The sequence below is a fragment of the Mytilus edulis genome, chromosome 13, assembly GCF_963676685.1.
Source record: "Mytilus edulis chromosome 13, xbMytEdul2.2, whole genome shotgun sequence".
NCBI classification, from domain to species: Eukaryota; Metazoa; Mollusca; class Bivalvia; order Mytilida; family Mytilidae; genus Mytilus; species Mytilus edulis.
In genome coordinates, this window is record NC_092356.1 from 28,553,157 (window position 1) to 28,580,261 (window position 27,105).

Genomic DNA, 27,105 nt, shown 5'->3' on the forward strand with positions numbered 1-27,105 from the left:
TGATAATAATCGAAAGTCGTACTAAAAAAAGGCTGCGAAATATTTCCGTTTCAAGTCATTACAAAACACTGAACATCATTTAAAATTGTTTTTATGATATTAAGTTTTAAATTTTTTTTTTAAATTGTCACACTTATTTAAAGAAATAAACGACATTTTGATTTAATTGATGTCCTGTTTCATCTGTTCATAATGCATGACTGTGAATTCGTAATGCACAGGTGTGATTTCGTAATGCATGACTGAGATTTCGTAATGACTGGCTGTAGCAATTTTTCAGTTCATAATGACCAGTTGTCGAAATTTTTCTTTTATAAAGCATGGGCATTTCTATACATATTGTAGTAAGTTGGTTAATAAAGTGTTATTAACTGGCTGTTTCTGTATTGGCCCTGTCATAGATTTGAGGTTAGCTGTATTTGACCTGAGACTCAAGGAATTTGACTACCCCCCTAATTTTTAAAAAGTTTTTATACATCTTGTGTATGTGGCCTATTGCAAGACTAAATTTTAGCCCCCATGCAACTTATCTCAAGTGGCAGTCCAAAGGACAAGGTATGATAAGGGGTGTTTTTGGCCCCCTCTCAAAATGAGCTTATATTCATATCATTGATAGCCTTTGTATAGAAACTTGATAAAACAATGATTTTTTTATGTTCCGGTCAAGGGATGGTTGCCTAGCAACGGTTTTATTAAAAAGCCAAATTATCTCTTATGGACAGTATTATCTAAACAAATGATCTCAATTTTAAATGCTATTGTTTACTTTATAGGAACCTGAAGTTACGAACGAATGTTCACGTTAAATTTCAGTAAATTAAAATGCTTAGCAACAACTTAGCAACAAGATTGTTGCCTAGCAACAGTTCAAAGTTTGGTTAGTTTTTCCCTCTGGGATATACAAAAATAGCAATATTTGTAGATTTTAAATCTAAACTGGTTTTCAGACTGATATGATCGATCAGTCATCACTATTTTTTATATGGATGTTGATATCGACCATAGCAACACAAATATTGCTTAGCAACAGACACAAAATGATAATTTAAAAGAAATGTGAGCACAATCATTTTATTGTAAATAAAAACAAAATGATTTCATATGAAAACAAATAACTGTAAGAAATAAAATGAATTGCATTGAAGTTCATATATATCAACAACATTTCAATAAAAAAAAAATAGTGCCTAGCAACGGTTTAATAATGATTCTTTTGTTTAATCCCAAGCATGAGTTTTGGTATTTTTTAAAAACTTTCTTTCGCATTGAGTACACTAAAGTATTGATATCTTTATCAATACTTTTTTTTTTGAGAAGTCTATATATTGCATTGCAACACAAATGTTATAAGCAACTATCAATCAGGTATTAATTAAAGACAACTACTATTTTCATTGTACACATATCTACTCATCCGATTTTCTAGTTCTGTATAAAAGACTTGATAGAAATTTAAAAAGTCAGTTCAATTATAACTTTTTCAGTAACTATTATACTGGCTTCCAGCTAAAGCATATACAGAGGAGAATATTCGACTTCATTAAAACACAAAACGTCTAAAAATGCTATTGACAAATGAGAAGGGGATCACAAAGTATTCTGTAACAAATGTGTGTTGCTTCTAGAATTCGTTTTTTATCTGTTAGGGAACTAAATCAATTACAGGGACATTTTAAATGCATAAAAAAGTTTGCAAAGTTCAGTGTTCGTCAACACTTCATAGAGGGAAAATGCATAAAAAGGGTGACCTCCTAGAACTATTACATTTTTCTCTAAAAAAATATTATATTGCTAGATTTCTTGAAATTAACACACTAGGTCTCCGGTAGTCACAACTGCAAACAATTATAACAATGTACTTTGTATGAAATATTCTACTAAAACTCTACAAATTGATTAGATATCTTAACGTGCTTTAACATTATGTTAATTTTGTTACCAATAGTAATAAAGAAAATTGACAGAATTACACGACACACGTGACCAAACACAACAAATTCCTGAGTTAAACAAAGTTACATGTGTATTATCAAGTGCTTGGAGTTAAAAAAAAACATGTGTTAACAAAGCGGAAAATTGAAAAAATTGAAGAAAAAAAAAATCTAGTCTTCCACATCTTACGTTACAAGTTCAGACAAAATAAGTCTTGTGGTTAAAAAACGTGTTTTTTAAGAACAATTATATAAATGTGATGACATATGGAATGTGAACCCTTCTTTTAATTTAGATTATAACAGCAATAAACATCTTATGAATAAACAAAAACAGTTGCGAGGAGTTTGTTAATGTCATTCTTCTACATATGAATCAACACTTTCTACGTCAGACATGTCAGACTCTTCAGGAACATCTTTAGCATTGAGTATGGAATTTGAAAACTTTCCGGAAGCATTGACAGATTGAGCAGCCTCAATATTCCACTTCTGATATCCAAGATACCAAACAACGCTGGCGATGTGAGCACAACACCCGACCATACGTGACCCAACTTTACATGTACAATACCACCCACTGACATCATTCTCATCGTACTCCAACCACAAATGATAGCATCTAGAAGATGAATGGCGAGACTGCATTTTTACTCGCAACAGATCTGGCCTATCCTTGCAAATGTACAATGCATAGTTGTCGTCCTCCTGATGGGCATCTGTATACCTTTTAGCTAACTTAATTTGGTAAATACCCATAGTAATTTGTCTCAGATGGTCTAGAGATATCCTTGGGAACATGATAAGCTCAGTTGCACCATCAACTTCCTTGTATACAGTTTTTCTTCTCAGAAGGTTGTGCTCCTCTACATATAGTTTGACATGGTTGTCTAATTGAGCCTTTTCAATCATTTCTTTTCCTATATCATCATTGCCAAAATCATTTATGAGAGGCGGCCTAAAACAGTTAACAAGAGCGCATACAATTCGTACAAAGTCCCCAATGTGTGGAACGTAGTGGTTGGCAACCACTTTATCTAAAAATTTCCACTGTTTGTAATTCTTTATTTATTTAAAGAGGATTGCCAACAGCCAGAGGCTACGCGTGGATCTCCTCAACATAGATATATACAGATTCACAATTATCAAAGTTTTGAATACAAACATGTTAAACACAAGACAAGACAATATGTACAGGACAAGACATACAAATACTACACACCCATCCAATCACTCGCTCATTCTTACTCACATGCACACGAATTAACAAACATGTATGATTCAGTAATATAAAATAGTGATTATGGAAAGACAATTTTGAGCACAATCAGGTCAAAAAAGTTTTTAAGCTATCGAGAAAATCTGTTCGAAGATTTAATAAATCGAAACACACACTCAAACATCTCTAAATTAGTATCATCAGACAAATCATCACTACCTTCTATTAATATTTTGCTCAGATAGTTGGGACATAGATCCCGCAACATTGCTATATTTATATCTGGACAAAGCAGATTCTTAATTCCAAGTAGAAGAGTAATCCGATAGTTCGTGTAACGGGCGCAATGAATTAAATAGTGCTCAGTGTTTTCAATGCAGTTACCTGGGCAGAAATCGCAAAACCTATTTAATGTTAGATTATATTTATACAAGTGGTCATTAAGAGCACTAAGCCCTAAGCGTAATCTAGTATGAATCTTTTTCTCATAACCATGTCCTCGTGAATATATTTTTTTACTACACAAATTGAGATTCTTCTTTAACAACCTTTTGAAACTTGCCAAAGATGTTGCTGTAATTAGTTCAGCTGACAAACTATTCCAGTCTCTAATCGTAGCTAGAAGAAAAGAGTTATAGTATGCTACTGTTCTTGACCTGATGGGTATCAGGTTAGCATGTCGTCTTAAGTTATAGTTTTCAGTATTATGATGGAACAATGGATGAAAATTACAAAGATAATCTGGGACAAGATGATTTTTAATTTTGTACAAGTATGTAAGTCTATGAACTTGACGGCGTGTTTTGAGAAGCTCAAGACCAACCTCTTTCAATAAAGTGACATGTTTTGTGACCCTGATTGCCCCAGTAGATATAATGCAGGCACGTCTCTGTACATGTTCAATGTTTGCAGAATCGGCGCTAGTGCAGTTATCATAGATGACATCTGCATAATCTAGCAATGAACGAACAAATGTTTTATATAATTTTTCAATGCATAATCTAGGTAATATATGTCGCATCCTCAAGATAGTGTTCAGTTTATTATGACATTTCTTACAAATATCAGCAATATGATCGGTCCAAGAAAGTTTATCATTCAAGATAAGACCTAAATGTTTATGGCATGTAACTCTCTTTATATTTACATTATTTAAGATCAATGGAGGGTAGTGTGGTATTTGCTTCTTCTTAGAAATAATAAGATACTCCGTTTTTTCTGCATTGAATGTTACACACCATTGCTGGGCCCATGTGTTCAACGTGACGAGGTCACTGTTCAGAGTTTGGAAACAATCAGAGATGTCATCAATTTGTTTGACAAGGGACGTATCATCAGCAAACAGTTTGATATTGCTGACAATTCCATCTTTAATATCATTCACATATATAAGAAAAAGCAAAGGACCGAGTATAGAGCCCTGGGGTACACCAGCATAGGTGTTTTGACTCGATGATGTCTGACCATTAATAACGACTCTTTGAGTACGACCTGAGAGGTAATTCTCTACAAGAGACAAAAGTGAGCCACATATGCCAAATTGTTTAAGTTTGAAAATCAGGCCTTTGTGCCAAACCTTATCAAAGGCCTTTGAAACATCTAAAAAGATTGTACATACATCTTTACCGCTATCTAATGACTTGTAAATTTCGTGAGTAATAGTAATTAGTTGATTCACTGTTGAGTCGTTTTTCTTAAAGCCCGAATTTTCACTGATGAGTAAGTCATTAAATTCACAGAACTCATAGATAGCCTTGTAGATGACTTTTTCAAGGATCTTGGACACAGATGATAGTAGAGCAATTGGTCGATAATTAGACATGATATTTTTATCGCCTTTATTTTTGTACACTGGGCACACATTAGATACTTTCCAGAGAGATGGATATACTCCAGAATGGAGTGAGAAATTAAAGAGTTTAGTGAGTGGTTTATACAGAGAATGAGCACAGTACTTTAGGATATGGTTTGATATACCATCTGGGCCGCATGACTTATGGGGGTTAGATTGGCGTAAATATTTAAGAACATCTTCTTCGACAGCTACTATCTCCTGAAGACGCTCTACTGTAAGAAAAGATAATGGCGGTAGAGCGGGCAAGTCATTTTCATGTTGACCCAAGTGCATCTGAGCCGAAAAATAACAATTAAGGAGTTCTGCTTTCTCAAGATCATCAGATATCAGATTCATGTTATCTTTTAAAGGGGGGATAGTTCTATCTGAATTGTAACCTAACACAGATTTACTAAGGGACCAAAATTTCCTAGGATTAAGGTTCCACTGTTTGATTCTGCCGTTTGCACTTTCCACTACCCAGCGCACTTTAGTTACAAGTCGAGTGGTATTCGCTTCATCGACTGTTTGCTGCTTTGCACCTTTCTTTAGAAAACAAGGCATCTCAACTTTGAAATTTAATTTTTTCAAAAATTCTTCCGCATCACGAAAGCCTCTATCTACAACCATGACATCATCATCGTGCATCCATGTGTTAATCTCGTCAGCATTAGTCTTAAATACATGCTTAATGATAGAAGCATCATTGTTATGACCATCAGCATAATATGGGCCGAGGACATTTAAAATATACCCGTCTGTTGCAACAATCATCATGGGCTTTACTAAGGATCTCCCTTTATGCATACTGTATGTCTGCTTTTGAAAATGATGGTGGGAACTTTTCTGTAGGTAGATATAAGTCCCATCAAGGACAAGAATACCAGTCTCTTGTTGATCATCTGCAAACAAAGTTCTTGCTGTTGGAGTGGTGTGGTCTCTAGTGAACTTCTCGTGGGACATATGTTGAAAGCCAAGAAACTTTGGCACAAATGACTTCATCAAAGAGGATCTAGCAGCATGCGTCGCTCTTTGAATTTGGTGTATTTCTAATGAGAATAATGTTGCTAAAATTGAATTTGAAAGTCCAGTCCTTAGTTTAACTAAAAGGATGGCCAAACATGTCTTTACAGATCTTATTTCAGATTTCCTGAGGTCAGTAACTGTATTTGCAACAGCTTCGAACTGATTTCTTGTTAAACCAGTCAGTCTTTGGTGTCCTCCTCTGACAATGAGTGCGCACAGTCAAAGTTAAGTTTGCCATTTAATGTCAATGTTCCTCGAACCCTGTCTAATAGTTCAGTGATGTCACTTCTATTAAAAAGTGTAGTGTTATTTACTTCTGGTATCTTTGAAATAGACTCTTGTGTAAAATAGTTTCCCAAAAGATGATTTGGACAACATCTGCTATTTGCTGGTATAACGATACATTTGTCAATTAAAGCCTGAGTTCGAGCCTCATGTGGTACAACTACCTGTCGATGTCGATTACTACTATTTTTCTGACAAACAGTACAACGTCTATGAGATTTAGATGTAGATGAAAGGTTTAACTGTATAGATTTGGGGCTTATCAGTTCTGTTGGTAATATTTCTTCTGCCAAAAAATCTGGATCATCATCATCGTTTGGCTGGCAAGTTGTACCTAGTCTTATCTGTGGTGAGTTCATCACTTTTTTCATATCCCGGTATATTTGTGCCCTGCATTGCAAGCATATACATGTAGTTGCATTATCAATATTCCTTTTAAGAGTTTTGGCCAGATAATCTATTATTTTTTCATTTACTATTGTTCTTCTGTTTTTGACTGTTAAATGCGTCTTTTTGCAGAGACCACAACTGTAATTTTTAGCCATAGCTAAGTGCCTAAATAAAATAAAAAATAAAAAATATTTCATATACATATTTGCTTGCATCACCTGGTTTAACTGTCTTTTGTCTCTTGTCTTGTTTACATTGCTGTTTGTATCTTGTCTCGGTCCCATTGTCTTCTCTTGTCCATTGTATCTTGTTTCGTGTACATTGTCTTTTGTTTCTTGTCTCATTTACATTGTATATCGTCACATGAATACAGTTACTTGTGCACTGTCTTGTGTTTCTTGTCTCGGTGTACATTGTCTTTTGCAGCCTGTATCATGTCTTGTTTACCTTGTATCTTATCCCGTTTCTATTTCCGTTTGTCTCTTGTCTAATACATATTGTCGAGTCACTTGTTTTTTGTCTCGTTTACATTGTCATGTCTTTTGTGTCTTGTCTCATTAAAATGGCGGCTTGTCTCATTTACATTGTCTCATGTATTTTGTTTCTTGTCTCGTGTACATTGTCATGTGTCATGTCTCTTGTGTCATGTCTCATTAAAATGGTGTCTTGTCTCATTTACATTGTCTCATGTATCTTGTATCTTGTCTCGTTTACATTGTATTGTTTCATGTTTCTTGTGTCTTGTCTCATTAAAATTGTATCTTGACTTTTTTATCTTGTCTCATTTACATTTTTTTTGTATCTTGTCTCATTGACATTGTTTCTTGTATCTAGTCTTGTTTTCATTGTCTTTTGTCTCTTGTTTATTGTCTTTTGTTTTCATTGTCTTGCTCTTTTGTCTCATTTACATTGTCATGTCTGTTGTGTCTTGTCTCATTTAAATGAGGTATCGTGACATTTACATTGTCTCATGTATTTTGTTTCTTGTCTTCTTTACATTTTTTTTTGTATCTTGTCTCATTAATATTGTCTCGTATATTGTCTCTTGTTTTCATTGTCTTGCTCTTTTGTCTCGTTTACATTGTCATGTCTTTTGTGTCTTGTCCCATTAAAATAAGGTCTCATTGTTTCATGTTTTTTGTTTCTTGTCTCGTTTACATTGTGATGTGTCATGTCTCTTGTGTCATGTCTCATTAAATTAGTGTCTTGTGTCATTTACATTATCTCGTGTATCTTGTATCTTGTCTCGGTTACATCTTCTTTTGTATCTTGTCTCATTAATATTGTCTCTTGTATCTTGTCGTGTTTTCATTATCTTTTGTCTCTTGTATATTGTCTCTTGTTTTCATTGTCTTGCTCTTTTGTCTCATTTACATTGTCATGTCTGTTGTGTCTTGTCTCATTTAAATGAGGTATCGTGACATTTACATTGTCTCATGTATTTTGTTTCTTGTCTTCTTTACATTTTTTTTTTGTATCTTGTCTCATTAATATTGTCTCGTATATTGTCTCTTGTTTTCATTGTCTTGCTCTTTTGTCTCGTTTACATTGTCATGTCTTTTGTGTCTTGTCCCATTAAAATAAGGTCTCATTGTTTCATGTTTTTTGTTTCTTGTCTCGTTTACATTGTGATGTGTCATGTCTCTTGTGTCATGTCTCATTAAATTAGTGTCTTGTGTCATTTACATTATCTCGTGTATCTTGTATCTTGTCTCGGTTACATCTTCTTTTGTATCTTGTCTCATTAATATTGTCTCTTGTATCTTGTCGTGTTTTCATTATCTTTTGTCTCTTGTATATTGTCTCTTGTTTTCATTGTCTTGTACTTGTCTTTTGTTTCTCGTTTCATGTATATTGTCTTGTCTCTGGTCTCGTTAACATTGTCCTGTCTCACTGATATTGTTTCCTGTTCATTTTCTCGTTTAGATTATCTTGTGTCTTATATTTTATCTGTAAACGTATACCACATTCCGAGTTAATGTTTATATTTTATATAAATATGATAACCATATAATTGTTTTGTTATAGATTTGGTCGTTAGTTTTATCAATTGTCTATTTACATTTTTTTTGATGTTTGGACCTTGTACATGTATAGTCAACTGTATGACATGGGGTTTTTCTCATTGATAAAGTCCCAACTTTTTCATATAATTGTTAAAATCTACTTCATTTGAATTTTTGTGGATAGTTGTCTAGTTGGGAATCATACCAAACTCCTTATTTTCATATATGCACAACCATCTACTTTGGTTTCTACGAACACATAAATCGTTGTGAGGACAGATAAGGAGTATATTTTTGTATGTAGTATTTTTTATTTTATAAATTACCTATTTTATGAATCCAACATAACATGTATCAATGCTGTTGATCATGACCATCTTGCTGGAATTTCAAAAGTGCTGCAAAATGTGAAAAAAAAAGCATAATTATAGTTGATGATAAATCTTTAATGATTTGAAAATAAACAAATAAACAGGATAAGGCCGTAAGAATTTAATCTTTGATTGACATTTCAAAATCAAGAACAATGTTTCAAAATCTACTTGCGTAGCAATGTTAGCACTTTTTGAACTACATTACAATACGTAAAATTTATAATCGATCTTGGGGTATTTAATCAAAACATGACATGTACAAATAAAAACTAAACAATATTGCGTTACTTGTACGCTTCGTTTTAGCCTTTAGGATACACCCTTAATTAAAATGGTGACTTTGTGGAAGGCCTTTCAATTTATATTTGTATGGGGAAGGGGGTGTTATATATTTTCTTTCAATTTTAGTTGTCTTCTCTTTGGTCGGGTTGTTCCCATTTCCAGTCTCAATTGTATTTCTTTATGTGTTCATCATAAATAAGAACTGCGAACAACACGAAAGATAATCACTTCTTATTTTTCTTGTGTGAAGTGAGATCTTTTTTAAAAAAAACTATCAAAAACTTATATTGCCAGATTGCAAAGTAGATCTACATTTTCTTTAATAATAATTTGTTATTACAAGTGAATTGGGAAGATGATTCTGCTAAACTTTAAGCCGGAACTTTTTTTTCCGTGTGATTATGCACCATTTGAATACTGGTATATTGTTATATGAGTATACGGAAATCATAGTTTATAAATGTTGCAGTGTTGCAGTACATCCGAAGAGTTGTACATTTACTGTAGCAGAAGTGGTTGGAATGGATATATTTTGGAATGCATGAGCACTGGTATAAAATAAGCGGATATTGTATGATTTACCTAAATCTTCTATCGGATATACGTGTAACTAGTTCTACATTTTTCCGGTATACTCTTCTTGGGCTTTGTACTTAGGGATTTATCAAGTTGAGCTATAAGAAAAGAAATGCTAAATAAACCACAAACTTTTAGTTTATGAAGACAGCTTATCAAATTCAACAATATTGAAAGAGTGCTTACAATCTAAATTAAATGGAGCATGTGTTCATTGAACACTTATGATGCCCCCCCCCCTTTTCGGTAAATTATATATATATAGTAAGGGTTACACCACCCAAATTCGAACTTGGTCTGTTTTTATTGGCAATAAGCATTGTGTATCAGTTTCATATCATTTGGTTGAGAAAAACTAAAGTTAGAGATGGAAACAAATTTTGTGGCGGACGGAGGGACAAGGGTTACACTTATTTTTTTTCTTAGTGCGTCTCAAGATACGTTTTGCGTTGGTGGCGTGTAGACTTTATACTTTTATAATAGAAGACACTACAACTTCATACAAGTGAGACGTTACTCAAGCAATGATAAAACAGGTTCATTTCCCCATTTGCAACGAAACTTTTCATACATTTGTTTGTTTGTTTCAGGATGGGGAGCGTTTTACTTTCTTAGTTATCCTTTTCAGAATTTGCCGGCATGACCTCTTAAATATTCATTATCAAGGATGTCATTTAACCTCCGACCTTGTTGTGTCTAATTTGAGATTTCGTCATGCACGGTCATGGTTCAAAACGACAACACATGGAAGATTTTAACGTCCTTGATTGTCTTTTTATTTAAGTTATCAGGCCTGGACTGGCTATACAGTTTTGGCACAGTCACTTTTATACCAAGCAACAAAAAGTGGACGTTTTTGACGACCTTGACTGGCTATACAGATTTGCACAGTCGGTAATTTCGAAACGATATATGATTTGTTGTTCTATTATTTAAGCCTCTACATCTCCGTAACTGGTACATTATAAAATTTTCCAGTTCAAAGTATAATAATTGAATTAAACAATGTACTTCAAAATTAAAAAAAAAGGTATTTATTAATGATAACCTAATTATGAATCATACTTAAACCGTATTTCTACATGTTGGAAAAAAATATAAACGAAAAATTAATTCATCAATTTTCAGGGGACGTCACTCTTTTATTATGTAAACAAACCTATGTCGTCTGCGTCGGGCTTATATATAGCCTGTGTTAATTACACGTCTTACGTATTATCTGTAATATTTTTGGTGATAATACGTTAAATCTATGAATGCTTGATATTTTGATTAATTATTAACCCCTGGATATATTTTTAAAAAATGAAGAAAGAAGACACCCTCCCCCTACAGGAGCGACAGACAAAAGAATTTCTAACAAGAAACATCTTGAATCTTGCAAAATATGATTATCAAAAGTATATTCCTAGTTATTGAGGGCAGGCAACGATACGTTTTATTTGTATACAAAATGCAATCGTTTTCAAGCTCAAGCCGTCAAGGCCTGATCCACTTGCCCGGCAGACTCGTAAATAAAACTTACATTTGCATTTATAATTGCTTATTGCAAACATGCAGAATTCCAGTTTTTTTTTATTTACCTGTAGTTAAGATTTGGGTTGGAAATGTGTTGCTTACCCGTATTTTCTTGAGAGTGCTTGTAGGATACAGCAACTCTTGGTTTTCCGTCTGCATCTAGCTACCGGAATAGTGTCGGAACCGGACCGGTTCATTTGCCGTATTATATCGATTTGTCAAAATTGTAAACAAACGGATATTTATTTTTTTTCAATTTAAAATATGAGCGCCAACGTAGACCACCATGATATTTCATAAGATGAAAGATATAGTAGAGAAGAGTAGCTGGTTGATTATTTCAGGATGGTCTACGTTGGCGCTGATGTTGAATATTGTCTTCAAACGTCACAAAATTGTAGATTTTTAACACTTTTCGTTGTTCATGGCCTTTTTGAGGTCTCTTTTTGCAAAAAACTGGGGACATAATTCAACAAAATAAGACGATACGTTTAAGAACAGATACTATAGGTCATTTCACAAGCGGGATGGGTTTCAACTTAAAAGTTTTTCAAATCGGGAAAAAGGGGGGCCAAATATGCCTCTTATCATACCTTGTCCTTTCTATCCCTTCCTTCTTGATGGCATACCTTGCATAATTTACTTGTTGTTCTATTTTTTAATAACTTAAAAAAAAATGTTATTGGATGTTAAGCAAGCAGTCATTAATCAATCAAACATGACTTTAGATCTTGAGGTTCAGAGATTTATTGGAAGTATACTACAGGAGACACAAGTGAAATTATACTATATAAATACTAATTATAAAGTCCTATTTCTTATTGTATGATTATCTGAATTTTGAACTGCAGTATGCTGTAATTAGATTTATATATTTATTTTACAGTATACTATACATTTGTATGTCAAACTTTTTTTCATGAAAGAATTATATTTACAGGCTTTGATATCTGTAGTAAGTATAGAACTGAATAAACTTTTTTGCTTATTTTTTTTTGCTTGGAGGCCAGGTATATATTTGTTAATGTAAGCACTCTGTTGTCGCTTCATATGTCCAACAAAAATTTTCTTCACACTTTTGTCAGGTAAAGCTGAGTAGAAGAATTTCATATTTGGCTGCCGTTTCATAAAACGATCGCTAGCGTACGTTTGAACGTTAACCAAACGTAACGCTAAAATTCCGTTTCATAAAACAAACGTACTTTGCGATGGTCGTACATTGCGTGCAAATCGCGAACGTTATTAGCGTGAACTTGAACCTATCGCAGATTAATCGCAGCGTCCGCAAAGATGGCCGTCGCGTTACATATTATCAGACACAATGAACGCAGGGCAATGCGGAGGGAAAGAGTCTTTAGAGATAGGACCAATATTATGGACAGTTTGAATGATATTGAACTCATATCAAGATACCGCTTAGATAGGCGGAGTATTTTCGACTTGGTAGATGTGCTTGCCCCTCATTTAGAGAGGCCAACCCTTAGAAACTTCGCCATTCCCCCTTTGCATCAAGTTTTGACAACTTTAAGATACTATGCAAAGGGGGGATTCCTGTCCGAGATAGGGGACATCCATGGTATAAGCCGGTCTTCTGTAAGCAGGATAATATCATCAGTTACCACTTCTTTGGTTTCTTCTCTCCTGTACAAATTAAAATTCCCACTTGACCAGCCTTCTTTAAGAGAAATTAAGCAGGATTTTCATAATATGTATGGTATGCCAAATGTTGTTGGGGCAGTTGATGGAACTTTAATTCCAATAATAAGACCAAGTGAGGATGAACAGATATTTGTTTGCAGAAAAAATTACCACAGCTTAAATGTGCAAGCCATTTGTGATGCCAAGATGAAGTAAGTATACGAAAATCAACTCTTCCACAAATATCTCCTTTATTGTATGGAGACATAGAATTAAAAAAAGCTTCTAAATTAACGTGCATCTTCCATCAGAGTTCCATTATATGATAAGACGGAAGATTATGTCTTTCAGCAATAATATACTGTCTTTCTTATAGACTGAGAGTGCTATGGACTTAAAAGGTGAATTATCTAGTATAAAAAAACATATATATCTAGACTTAAATCATGTTTTTAAATCAAGTTATGTTAAAAAAATCGTTTACCAAATATTTCGATCCATTATTTACTGTTGACGCTACATAATGGTGTCTTCTGTCACGTCCGCGTGTTTTAACAGGGAATGTTTGATTGTCAAAACAAATTTACTCCGGTCTTAATACAAACATTCATGTGTATGAGGACCATATGGGTATTTTGACCATACGCGTATAGTCATGACCGTTTGAGTATATAATTAACACGTTGACTTATAATAAAATAATTAATTTTTCATTAGGTATGACACTATCAATTTTTCTTTTTTTTGATAATAATAATTAAACAAATATTAAGATTTTTTCACTACCTAGGTCTTATAAATTTAAAAAAAAAATGTTTGACGGATTGTGTCGAAAAACCAATCTAATTAAAATATTGATCTCTGATTACGTTATACTACTCATATGTAGTATAACGTAATCAGAGATCAATATTTTAATTAGATTGTCGAAAAACTAAACTGATACTATGATTGCACATTGTCCTGGAAAAAAATTCGACTAAAAATATATATATATACCGGAATGTAAAATGTTACCATCACTACAAAAGAGAGACGAACGATATCAGAGGAACAGTCAAACTCATATATCGAAAATACATTTTCGACCTTCATATCCCCAACTGATCCCGTCGTAGCGTAAAATACATTACAGTTACCTCTTACTTTAAAGGTAAATAAGTTCACTCAGATATTAATATGGTATAAGTTTTCTAAATTAGTAAAAATAATATATATGTACTAAATAGTATAAAGTAAATTGCTTGTTTTGGAGCACTGAATTTTTGGCCCCTAATTCCAGAATTTCAGAATGATCCATACATTACACTTAAGTTATTTGAAACTAGGAAAAAAGCTTATTTGGACCCCTTTATAAACTGTTGGGAACACAACCCACAAAATCAATCCCAACCTTACTTCTTCGGTTTACTTAAACTAAAGTGATACCAATAAACAGACAAATACAGCTTCCATGCAACAAATAAAGTTGACCTATTGCTATTATTTTAAGAAAAAAAAGAAAAAAACACGACACACGCAAAAATGTCTCACCTTCTTTCTCTAAAGAAATATAGGGGTGCCAAATTATGATAATGATCAGACTGTAGAGAACAGTTTTCAACATAAAATACTGAATAGAGAATAATGGAAAAAATATTTAAACGGAAAAGAACAACTTTAGAAATATAAGAATTCAGAATTTTAAGAGACCCTCATGTGGACTATCATGAAGGAATAGAAGGGAAATATTTATTGTTATATTCTGTATTTTTTGCGGTGGGAAATAATTATGTAAACAAATAACTATTTCATTTAGTTTCACAAGGATGGCACATTACTGCACATGGTATATAACATCATATGATGCTACAAAGAAATAAATAAAATCGCAAACTGGTTTATTTTTGGTTGCTTAACGTCAAGTGGCAAATATTTCATACATGTTCAAGACGAATATCGTATGAACATAAATTCTACCGCGAAAAGAATATACAATCTTATTCCTCCCAATTACGAGTCGTACTATATAACATTTGTATTGACCATTGGCCAACATATTCATGGTTGAAGAAAGCTAGTGACATGACACATGCGGCGGGTGAAATAAAATAACATCGGAGCACATGCTTTGGACACGTTTCGGACAGGCATATGGTCCAGTTACAATGTCATATCCGCTTGCGAATATAGGGGTGGGGTGGTCCGTCCAGTCTTTTGTGTCTTGTGAGCATACCAACAATGTTCGGTGTTAACTTTACTCTTCCAAAATGTACAAACGCATGCTTCAAATCAACCTTCAGTATTTCTCTCAACATGAGTGATTCTTGCATTATGTTTTTATGTCCCATTTATGGGCATTAGGTTTTCTGGTCTGTCCGTCCGTCCGTCCCTTCGTCCCGCTTCAGGTTGAAGTTTTTGGTCGAGGTAGTATTTGATGAAGTGGAAATCCAATCAACTTGAAACTTAGTATACATGTTCCCTATGATATAATCTTTTAAACTTTAATTCCTAATTAGAGATTTTCCCCATTTTCACAGTCCACTTAACTAAAACGATAGTGCGGATGGGGCATCCGTGTACTGGGTGCACATTCTTGTTTTTTCTCATTTCCCAAATTGATTGTCTTTACAAAATGACAAAGTATCATTGTATCATGTCAAAGTACCATCATATAATGTCACAGTACCATGGTATAATGTCAAAGTACCATCGTATAATGTCAAAGTACCATCATATAATTCTAAAGTACCATCGTATAATGTCAAAGTACCATCGTATAAGGTCAAAGTACCATCATATAATTCTAAAGTACCATTATATAATGTCAAAGTACCATCGTATAAGGTCAAAGTACAATCGTATAATGTCAAAATACCACCGTATAATGAAAGTTTTACCATAATATAAAAAAGAAGATGTAATATGATTTCCAATGAGAAAACTATCCGCAAAAGACCAACATGACACAGACATTAACAACTATAGGTCACCGTACGGCCTTCATAATGAGCAAAGCCCATACCGCATAGTCAGCTATGAAAGGCCCCGATAAGACAATGTAAAACAATTAAAAGGAGAAAAATACGGCAGTTCCGGCGTTCCATACGAAAATGTTTGTTTATTCACACAGGGAACATACTGATAGATTTGAGAACAATATTTTATTTAAATTATTTATGTATTTTATTTTATTACTATTTGCAAACAAGAGTGCACACACTGAAATGTCTCGCCTTCTTTACTTATCATTGATATTAGGTTGATAGTCCTAAATATAAAGCTTAAAAATTGTCACATAAACTTAACATTAACAAAGATAACAAAACAAAGACCAATGAACCATGAAAATGAGGTCAAAGTCAGAGGAGCAATGCCAAGCAGACATGTACAGCTAACAATGCTTCCATACAACAAATATAGTTGACCCATTACTTATAGTTTCAGAAAAATAGACCAAAACACAAAACCTTAACACTGAGCAATGAACCGTGAAAAATAGATCAAGGTCAAAATAAAACCTGCGCGACTGACATATAGATCATAATATAGTAGATCTATTGCATAAAGTATGAGAAAAACACACCACAACACAAAAGACTAAACTATAACCACTGAACCATGAAAATGAGGTCAAGGTCATATGACATCTGCCAGTTGGACATGTACACCTTATAGTCCTTCCATACACCGAATATACTAGTCCTATTGCTTATAGTATCTGAGATATGGACTTGACCACCCAAACTTTACCTTGTTCACTGATCCATGAAATGAGGTCGAGGTCAAGTGACAACTGTCTGACAGGCATGAGGACCTTGCAAGGTACGCACATACCAATTATAATTATCCTATTACTTATAATAAGAGAAAATTCAACAATAAAAAAAATCTGAACTTTTTTTTCAAGTGGTCGGTGAACTATGAAAATGAGGTCAAGGACATTTGACATGTGACTGACAGAAGCTTCGTAACATAAGGCATCTATATACAAAGTATGAAGCATCCAGGTCTTCCACCTTTTAAATATAAAGCTTTTAACAAGTTAGCTAACGCCTATGTAAAGCTTTCTGCTACCAAAGTTGCAGGCTCGACAAAAAAATTACAAAGCGGATAGAAAGTAAAAACACAAAAATACTGATCCTGAGGAAAATTAAAAAAGGAAAATCAAAAATCAAAAGGGAAAATCAACAGTCCAAACACATAATAGTGTGTTAAGGTTGTTCTTGTAAACAATATACACACCAATTATTCTACTCAATTTGACCTGGTATCGGCATTGGCAAATCCCGGGGGGGGGGGGGGGGAGGGGTCCGGGTATGGACCTCCCCTTTTTTTGGCCGATCAATGCATTTAAATGGGGACATATAATTGGAACACACACCCCTTTTTGTCCTGGGTTGGGCCCCCCTATTTTTTAAATGGCTTGATCTGCCCCTGAATCGGTATTTTGAAGCAAATAAGGACACTGGTTATGAACATCAAAAATATTTTTCACATTAAATAAAAGTAAGATATAGATTTTCCCCAGCTCTAAAAATTTGAAAACAATTACTTTGAATATTGGGCTAAATACATAGCCCATTATATTGGTGATTAAATGACTTTTACTTTTTCAGATATTCTGCAACATAACGTGACCCATTATCAGATTTGTGCACTAATATTTTTATTATTGTTACATTACCAAATAACTGAAGCTAGTGCCTTTTAATAATCAAAGCAAACATGACACATGATTGCTATTTATCAGCTGATTTTTGTTGATTTACAGCTAATATTCTAATGAATGTATATCAAGACTTTGATTAGCTTGTTTTTAAGTATGACATATGGCCTTCTTATTTCAGATTTACCAATGTAGTTGCAAAATGGCCTGGAAACACACATGACAGCTTCATAATGCAGAATTGCTCTTTAAGTGAAAAATTCGAGAACAAGCAGATAGACGGCTGGCTTTTGGGTGATTCAGGGTATCCCCTGAAACCATGGCTGTTGACACCCTTCTTAAATCCATCATCAAATGGAGAAGAAAAATACAACAGATGTCATAAAAGTACCAGGAATGTAATTGAGAGAGCCTTTGGACTTCTGAAATCCAGGTTCAGGTATACAAATTGTTCAAATGCACAGCCTGTGGTACTACTTGTACAATTAATAAAAAGATATGATGACTTATTTCTTTATATAAGTATACAAAATCATAACCAAGTCCAAAATGATTCACCTACATCTACCAGTTATTCTAATATTACCTTCTTCTTTTGCTTTGTATACAACACCGTGATAAAATTCTATTCTCAATATATATATACTTAGCGCAGACTCAGTGATATTCATATTAACGGATGTTACAATATACCTCCCACGTAAAAACACCAGTTTTGGAACTTATTTGGATTATACTTAAAAGAGTCAATAATTGACGAAATATACTGGTACAACTGTAATTTGAGAAATTATTGCAATGATTTTATTACATTTTTAAATTTCTTGTGAACTAAACAGAAATTTTCTGGATACTACAAATTGTGATCTAATTTAAGTTCAAAATCAGATCATAATTTTAGTCCAAAATTAGATCACAATTATAAATGCATACACTTATTTCTAAATTTACAGTTTTCTCAAACCAGAAACTTAAGGATATATAGGGTATGTTAACATCACACTTAATCAGTATTTGCACAGTAAAACACATAGAGGAAAGCAAAGGAATAAAACTGTCACAAATATTGCATCAATACAGTTCTTTTATTTTGATTGTCAAGTACATTAATCAATAATAAAAACATGTATTATACAGAATTAATTCAAAGTAGTTAAAATGACTTACAAATTTGCTATATATTAGGCAAAACATCAGATGTAAAGAGTTGTGTTGCATAAAAAAATGAAAGTTTTATTACACAAACAGAAAATGTGGGTAAAACCAAAACTGTTGTGACTAACCTGTTATACATGTAAATTGAAAGTGACCATCATATTTTCTTCACAAAATATGCTTTACAATTTGAAAGTAAATGATTTAATTCATTATTCCAGGTGCTTACACAAAACCACAGGATGCCTACATTTCATCCCAAAAAAGTGTACCAACATTGTTGTAGCATGCTTCATACTTCACAACATTTGCATAGACAAGTCTATTCCACAGCTGGATGAACTACTGGAAGATGACAATAACGAGAATGACCATGAGCAACCAGAGGTTTTCAATGTTTTCCGTGATGGTATAAACACACGTGCCTCCCTTGTGAGACAAAGGTTCAACTAAACATGTCAGTTACACATAGTGTACAACCATCATTTAATTTTAAATGCTAGTTTAAGGATATTTTATAGAGTGATATTATCTCATTAGTCTTCAATAGAATTAATAAACGGTAATAAAATGCTTGTGAAGAGATGGACCTCTTATTACTTATCTGTTTTTGAGTATGAACAATTATCCTGGAAAAATACTTAAAAATAAAACTTATTCATGATACAATAATGAATAATCAACTTGCTTGTACACAGAGTAGGGATAAATTTGACCTATTGCTCATTAACTACAGTTAACTTTTCTGCTATAAGTTCAAAAAATTTCAGTTTCTTTCTTTCCAAATCATTTCTTTCCTCCATTAACTCTATTTTTCTTTTTTTCAACTGTAACTTTTCCTGTTCTATTATCAACAATTTACTGGTAGAATCACTTTCCACTGTCTTTCCTAAAAATAATGGTATACTATTCAACAAATTATTGATTTAAAAATATTCTACTTCCTACATTGAAAATTATTACTAAATTTTTTATGTAACAAAATAATATACATCTCAGCTGAATATGTTTAGGCCAGCAAAGCAATTACTTGTAATAAATTTTAGGGAACAATTGCTGTGGAAATAGTAAAATAAACAAATTTGATTTCTTCATTATTATGCAGTTGATTCGATGTTTTATGTTTTTCACAATTATTCTTCTTGTTTATAGAATGTATTCCAGGTGCACATTTAAAATGTTATTTCTTCATAAGCAGAAAAATGTATCAGTCACTCCTTAAATAGACAACAACTGTAAATTGCCTATTATTGCTTACATCCCTTTTATTAAAACTTTGGTGGATAGTTGTGTTATTTGCAATCTTCTTTTTTTATGTTGTCATTATATAAAATATAATTCCGGTTTATGAATTGCTTCAAATATTATACTAGTATTGAAACCAATATTTCATAAACATAACTAAAAAAATTATTATTTAAAATTTCACTGAAAAAAATAACATTAACATTCTGAATTTAGAATAAAGCTGATATAATAGAAACTATATACTAGGCATACCAGTCCTATTCTTTGATGGTGGTGATGCTTGTTCCTTGGGTCTGCTCTCAATACCACAAAGTGTCTCTTCATTTTCGTTAACTGAGAAATAAAAATAAAAACCAATGAAACTATTTTTAAGCTTCCATACTATTAAGTATATTCATAAGCTACTTAATCGCAAACATGAGTAGTGCAGATATAAAGTTACATGTCATAATGACTAAAGATTATGTATTTATAATTAATTCAATATTTCCTATGCCTCTGAAAAAATTTTCTTCTCAAATTTTATTGTCAACAATAACATAACATTTTGCACTCATACTTGTGACTTAAAACCAATAGTCCAAGCACAAACCTTAAATTAAACTTGTTTTTTTTTCTAAATTAAAACAAAAAGGGTTTCTACTGTATCAAAGAAATGTGAAGTAATAGTATTAAAGAATTTTCTTTAAAGGGGCACTAGCTACAAGATGTCTAAAAATTGAAAGTACAATATGTTTTTGTTCAATCAATGATAACAGTGAAATGGTGAAATAATAATTTGCTTTTAGCTGCCAACATGGTTGAATTTGGTCAAATAAATCTATATAATATTGATAATGACTTATTCACTTGCAAGTGAATAAGTTGACCTCATTAAATCCGTATTCATGTTAACTTCAATTAAACCCCTTAACTAGAGATGGACAATGCATGTTTTGTAGGTGTACTGTTTATTTAAAGGAAAGGAATGTAAACATTGAAAGTGAAACCAAGGTAAATCATTTGATGACTGATTCAATTCACTAAAAATCTTTCTTCTACATGTTAAAACGACAAGAAACATATATTTTTAATCTATAAAATAAAATTAAACAGACATATAAAAATTCAAATGCACATGTTGGCTTAATCTATTTATATATAATCATTAGTATATTTATGTTTACATTTCTTATATGGTCATCTGAGGTCAACTCAATATTTAATTTGATGGAGTCTAGACTAAAATACACAAGAAACCAAACTTCATATTATTGACCCTATCCTCTGTAAACTGTTTATTTCACACTTTTGATAGTTTGGATAAATGCTTTACACTGTTATCAATAAGATATGAAAATTTGACTTAAATCGGTGACCATGACTTTGACAGCTAGTGCCCCATTAAGTAGGAAAATATATATATGTAATTAAGAATTACTTCTGATTTCCTTTCCGGTCGACATGTCTATCAAAATATTAACATTGTCATCAGCACTACCAATTGGATCTGTTTGTTCATCTATTAAAATAATCAAAATTATGATAAACTACTACAATTAAATCAATGTGTTTGTATTTGCTGGTTTGCAATCATGTTTTTTTTTTTTGGCTAAATATTTTATTGACTTGGTCTTCTTTAACTTGAACATAGACTTATATTTCTAGTAATGATTTGACTATACCTTAAGTTACATTTTAAAAGAAAGTGATTTTATTTTGTAACACACTGTTATGTTTTTTTTAAACAACAAAAAAGTTTTGGAATAAAGCACATCTCTTAAATTGTACAGGACTTAATAAACCCTAAATGAAACGTAGGCCAGATTTGTCATTTTATATTCAGCAGTGAAATTGTACAAGTTCATGTTCATACTTACTCTGAGAAACAGGTAACTGTAATGTTGGGAGGTTGGTCATGTCTGGAATCTGTACTGAGGACTCTAATGATATCAATTTAAAACAAAAAGATATGATTATTAGAATTGACAAAATAAACTTATGTTTAAATATTGTACATGAAGGTATTTGTTTTGTAAACGAATTGTATTATTTGTTACATATATGTATACTGAAAAAAAATGTGATTGTATTAATAGTTTAGAAATATATTTCTTTTTTTTTTTACAAAAATGAGTGCTACAAAACTCAGAAGTCATTAATTTTAAAATGGTCAAGTTATCTTTCATACTTTCAATATAAATTTTAAACCTTGTATTTGTTGGGTTTCTGTCTAATTTACAAATAACCTGTTTCAAAGATGTAGGAAAGACACTTATTATTGTATTCGTCCTAAGTTAATTCAAAATAGATTCATATAACATGTTTAATTTTAACTTACCACTGTCAGTGTCAATACCACCAGGAATTCCATAGCATGCAACTTTGGGAATGATAGAAATAACCTGTAAATAAATGTAGATATATATATACATGTATATACATTGAACAGATTTAAAATGTGTACAAAATACAAAAATAAATATGAAAATGACCAAGTATTTATATTCAATATGAAAATATGTCTAGTATTTTGATATAAAATGGTTCATAAATGTTCTCCATAGTCGTGATAGTATCCCATACATACATATATTCATGTATTTAATTTCTATTGTAATTTATCTTTTATTACTACAATGTAGTAATAAAAGATAACATTCAATTCACTTGCTATATACTTCATATCAGATCAGTGATATTGTTTTTTTATTCTTCAAAGCTACCTCTATCCTTTTTTATTGGGTAAATAGGATTCAAATTGCAAAATTTATAATGAACCATGAATTTGACTGGAAGTTCAAGTTGAACCCCTTATTATCAGAGATTATACATTTTTGTACATAAGCAGACCCTCAAATCTGCACACATGGTCTTTTCGGCATGAAAAATGTTTGAATGTGTGTTTTTCAGTTTGTATTCATGCACAATTACTACTGAGACTGCACTCCTGGGACGAAAAAAAATCTTTTTGGGAAAATTAAAAAAAAAAAATTATCTTCAAATTGGGATTCTTCTCAAGGGGAAAAAGCCTTTAATTATTATCCTGTAATTTAAGGCAAGTAATCAATGTCACTGTATCTGTACTTCATGATGTTTAATAAATGATTCATAAAAACGTGAGATGGAACTTGTTCAAATTAATTTGAAAGTTAGCCAGATATTGTACTGTAATGGGTCTTATTTTAAATATATGTACATTGTACTGTAATAACAAATCTGTTATAAACATTGCAAATTCATCAATTTTACTTTTTAAAAAGCTGGTACAACATGTTTATATAATTGTAAAGTCTTAGAATCCATCACAATATTATTCTCATGAGCACTAAAATCACACAAAATTGAATTGATATACCAGTACAATATATACATATATATATGTAAGGATTGAAACTACCATTTGTGTCAGATTATTACTTATTGAATTTTTCAATGTCAATCAAATTTGTCTTTATATGTCCTTTATATTCATATATTAATAACAATCATGACAATATTGTTTGAACTACAACAATAATAAAACAACAAAATAATTCAACCTTTAACTCCAGTGGTGTTAAAGCAGGTGGTGCTGGTCCACCACCTGTCAGATTCTGTAGCCTATTTCTTTCTGATTCCTTTTTCTTGGACTTCAGTTGCAGATCCTGCCATTTGTGTTTCACCTCTGTGATAGTTCTTACAACAGAACTAATTGAATTGACTCTATTTAGATGAGAGAAAAAAAGAGCTGTTACTTCCATATAGTTAATGAAAAAGTATTTGCTTTAATATAACAAATATTTCTTGATTAAAAGTAACATATAGGTTTACACCAAGATATTGTCAAACATTGTCAAATGAAATTGGATATCCTATATTTATCAATTCTTATAGTATAACTAATCGCCGTATTTGAATATAAAAAATAAGACAACGCGTGACCGAACGACGCATGGATTAAACGAGTGAGCCGCAAGAGTTTAATCCATAGCGGCGTTCGGTCACAAGTTGTCTTATTTTTTATATTCAAATACGGCGATTAGTTATTCTTTTTATTACATTGGCAAATGTCTTTTTTTTTATGAAATTAATGTAGAAAATGTAAGGAACTATATCTTTTTCCTACGCATTGACAATTTGTTTTGATCCGACTTTATCGACGTCTTGACAACGCCTATTGTTGTATGACGTCAGAGAGTGAAATAACCACGTTTATTTCACATGTGAAATTATCGGTTTTTATTTTACTGGGAAATCAATGTAATTCATTGCAACCAATGTAATAAATGCTTTTAATTATATATCATGTGTTTCAAAGATTTAACCATATAATATCTGTGGAACACATCCTCCTATTAAGTTATTGAAAACAGTTAACCTGAATTTATAATAATACCATGGTGTAAATGAGTAACATCAATTCAGGCTTACACACTCAAGGTGTTACAGTATCTAAACATATATATGAGATGTGTCTGGTAGAAATTGACCTTTTGCAAGTTAATGTGAATATCTACAGAGACATATAAATATTTAGTATACATGTCTCTGATATGTACAAGCATAATAATACTCTGATATATTTGGAGCATTAAGAAACTTTGTAGAACCAGTATTGTCACAGATTTACTTGTTTACTTGGTATTTTTTTAAATGGATACAGTTCAACAAGGTAAACATATGCAGGAGTTTCTTGCTGCATTGAAGATCTATTGGTGACCTTTGACTGTTGTTTGTTCTATGGGTGGGTTGTTGTCTCTTTGACACATTTCTCATTTCCATTCTCAATTTTTTCAAAAAATTAGTTTTATGAACTGATTACTATAGTCTAGCATTTGTCTAGTGAACTGTTGTTTTGTCTGTTTATCCTTTTCATACTTTTTCTAGCTATAATTTGCGTTTTAGTAGTTTTTATTTTTAGACTTTTGAGTGTGAACAGGTTTGACCGGTTGGTATTCCCGATTCCTCGCCTCTCTTTTTTACGGGACACATCAACGACTATCTGAATAAAGTGTCCGCTGTTACTGTAGTGCTTATTGTAAAAGTACTTATCCTTTATAATGTAAATCTAAATGTCGAGGTAGATTAAAATTTAAACCAATAAAATTGTGTTCGAAGAATAAAACAGGAAACAGGAAGTGTGCATATTTAAAATACATATCAAAAGCGGTTAGTGATCCTTCTCGTTTCCGAGATTTTAGAATAGAAAAAAAACATTGACATAGAAGGGGGGGGGTAGGAGGGGTCCTGATCCCGAAATCCCGGGCTTAAAAACACGAAATCCCGAGGTCCCGAATTTAAATAAAGTTAAATCCCGGATCCCGAATATATATTGTGGGGAACGAACAGGTACTTGACTGATTTCGGTTTACTAATATAGTGTTTGCATTCATCTGACAAATTATTAAAAGAACAATCTTTGTGTTACTGATTTGTTTGGTTTAATATTCAATTTGTGTCTATTTAAAATATTCAGTGGTGTATACACATACTTTTGAACAATACTTGACCAGAGTGCCTTCTTTTTATTCTGGTCTAAATAGGGGGAGAGTGCTCCAAAAAGATTAGAGTAATTCTCTTGCACTCCCTCCACAATTACATCTACCTCCTCACTGGAAAAGTGAGGTTTTCTCGGACTGATTTTTTTTTCCATACTGTGACTGTAGTCAGATGCTCTCAGTACTTATTTTCGTCTGCTAATTTCTATGTAACATACCTCCAATGAAAAAGAGTGCTGTTTTCGGGAATCCCCGTGCTATTAATAAATAGCGATTGTCTAGCGATCAAAAATTCTAACGATTCTTCTGCGTACGGTTTATGAAACACACGTAGACGTCATCGTTATGTAGTCGTTAGTTACACGCTAAAATTAACGTTAGTCGTTATTAGCGATTGTTTTATGAAACGGCAGCCAGGTCAGCAGCTTGACAGTGGTGAGTTGTTTAGTGTGAGCAGTGCTGTCTAGTTTTATTAGACATCTACTACCAGTTTTTGGATATTATGAAATTATGAATTATGAGTAGGGATATGACACATGCTTTTTAATCTGCTTTTATGCTTTGCTTAAGATTTAATTAGTTTTTTTTATTTGACATGTAGTATTGTATACCTAATTGCTATTTGAGTTTTGATTTATATATTTGGAATGTTCTAACTTTATATATATAGTTATATATGTAATAATATGTATTATTATGACCTATTTGCTGTAATTTTAGTTTTGCTTTCTTTATAAATTGACTGTATGGATTGCATAATGTATAAAATCTGTATATACCAGATGTAGATCCAGGATTTTGAAAAAGGGGTGGGGGAGACCAAACTAGACAAAATTTGGAGTGAAACTGGTAAAATGTCTGGATTAACAGTTCATGTAGCTCCATAAGGGGTGCCCCATCTTGAGCCGCCTCTGTATACACAATTGTATTGAAAATTGGAAATTATTACTTGCACATAAGTAACATTTTCATTCATATCATAAAAAACCCCAAAGGAAAGTATATTAAGATAGAAGTACAGTTGCCTGACAAATAGAAAATGTATGATTTTGTTTTTTTACACATGTATAAGGTTAGAATTGCATTGAACAAAAAAAATGATATTCAGTCAAGGGTGTAACTTAAATAAGATATTAGAGAAAAATAACATACATGTGTTATTACAGATACTTTAATGAGTTGTCTACTCTTTTTTTCATAATCTGTAGCAACACATGTCTTTGTTATCAGTTAAATGTATGATAAAAAATTTATAATTTCAGTCGGCACTTGGGAATTCTTGAAACTTGCGCAGTAACTTAATACATAACCTTGAAAACTAATTTTCCAATTCAATTAATACATTTTTGATCAACCATGGTAAATCAACGAGACAAGGGTTTTAAGTGATAACCTTAGCTGTAATAACAAGGCTTAGTTATTACAGGCATGTAACTTATTATATGAGACACTTGGGAATGACTTGGAAGCTTGTGCAGAACCTCATTACATGCTCTGATCATTATTTATTACAATA

The 27,105-nt window shown here is 32.3% G+C and overlaps 3 protein-coding genes across 3 annotated transcripts in view; 2 read left to right on the forward strand and 1 right to left on the reverse strand.

Annotated features, from left to right (window-relative positions):
- The window catches only part of LOC139502200 (uncharacterized), a 47,104-nt gene that overhangs the window by 11,454 nt on the left and 8,545 nt on the right, over positions 1-27,105 (forward strand). Inside the window, exon 10 of the mRNA XM_071291627.1 lies at positions 12,382-12,396. Within this exon, the coding sequence (XP_071147728.1) occupies positions 12,382-12,396 (15 nt within the window). The remainder of the gene's footprint in view (positions 1-12,381; positions 12,397-27,105) is intronic.
- LOC139502202 (putative nuclease HARBI1) lies at positions 13,134-19,335 on the forward strand. Its single transcript, XM_071291629.1, has 3 exons — positions 13,134-13,291; positions 17,909-18,166; positions 19,104-19,335. Exons 1-3 carry the CDS (start codon positions 13,149-13,151, stop codon positions 19,333-19,335), a joined length of 633 nt encoding a protein of 210 aa, XP_071147730.1. The 5' UTR covers positions 13,134-13,148.
- LOC139502201 (myb-related transcription factor, partner of profilin-like) lies at positions 18,794-25,795 on the reverse strand. The gene is made up of 7 exons (XM_071291628.1): positions 25,584-25,795; positions 23,652-23,814; positions 22,451-22,514; positions 21,990-22,052; positions 21,551-21,631; positions 20,383-20,463; positions 18,794-19,771 (listed from the first exon to the last, which is right to left on the reverse strand). The coding sequence occupies exons 1-7, from the start codon at positions 25,742-25,744 to the stop codon at positions 19,599-19,601; spliced, it is 786 nt and encodes a 261-aa protein (XP_071147729.1). The 5' UTR covers positions 25,745-25,795; the 3' UTR covers positions 18,794-19,598.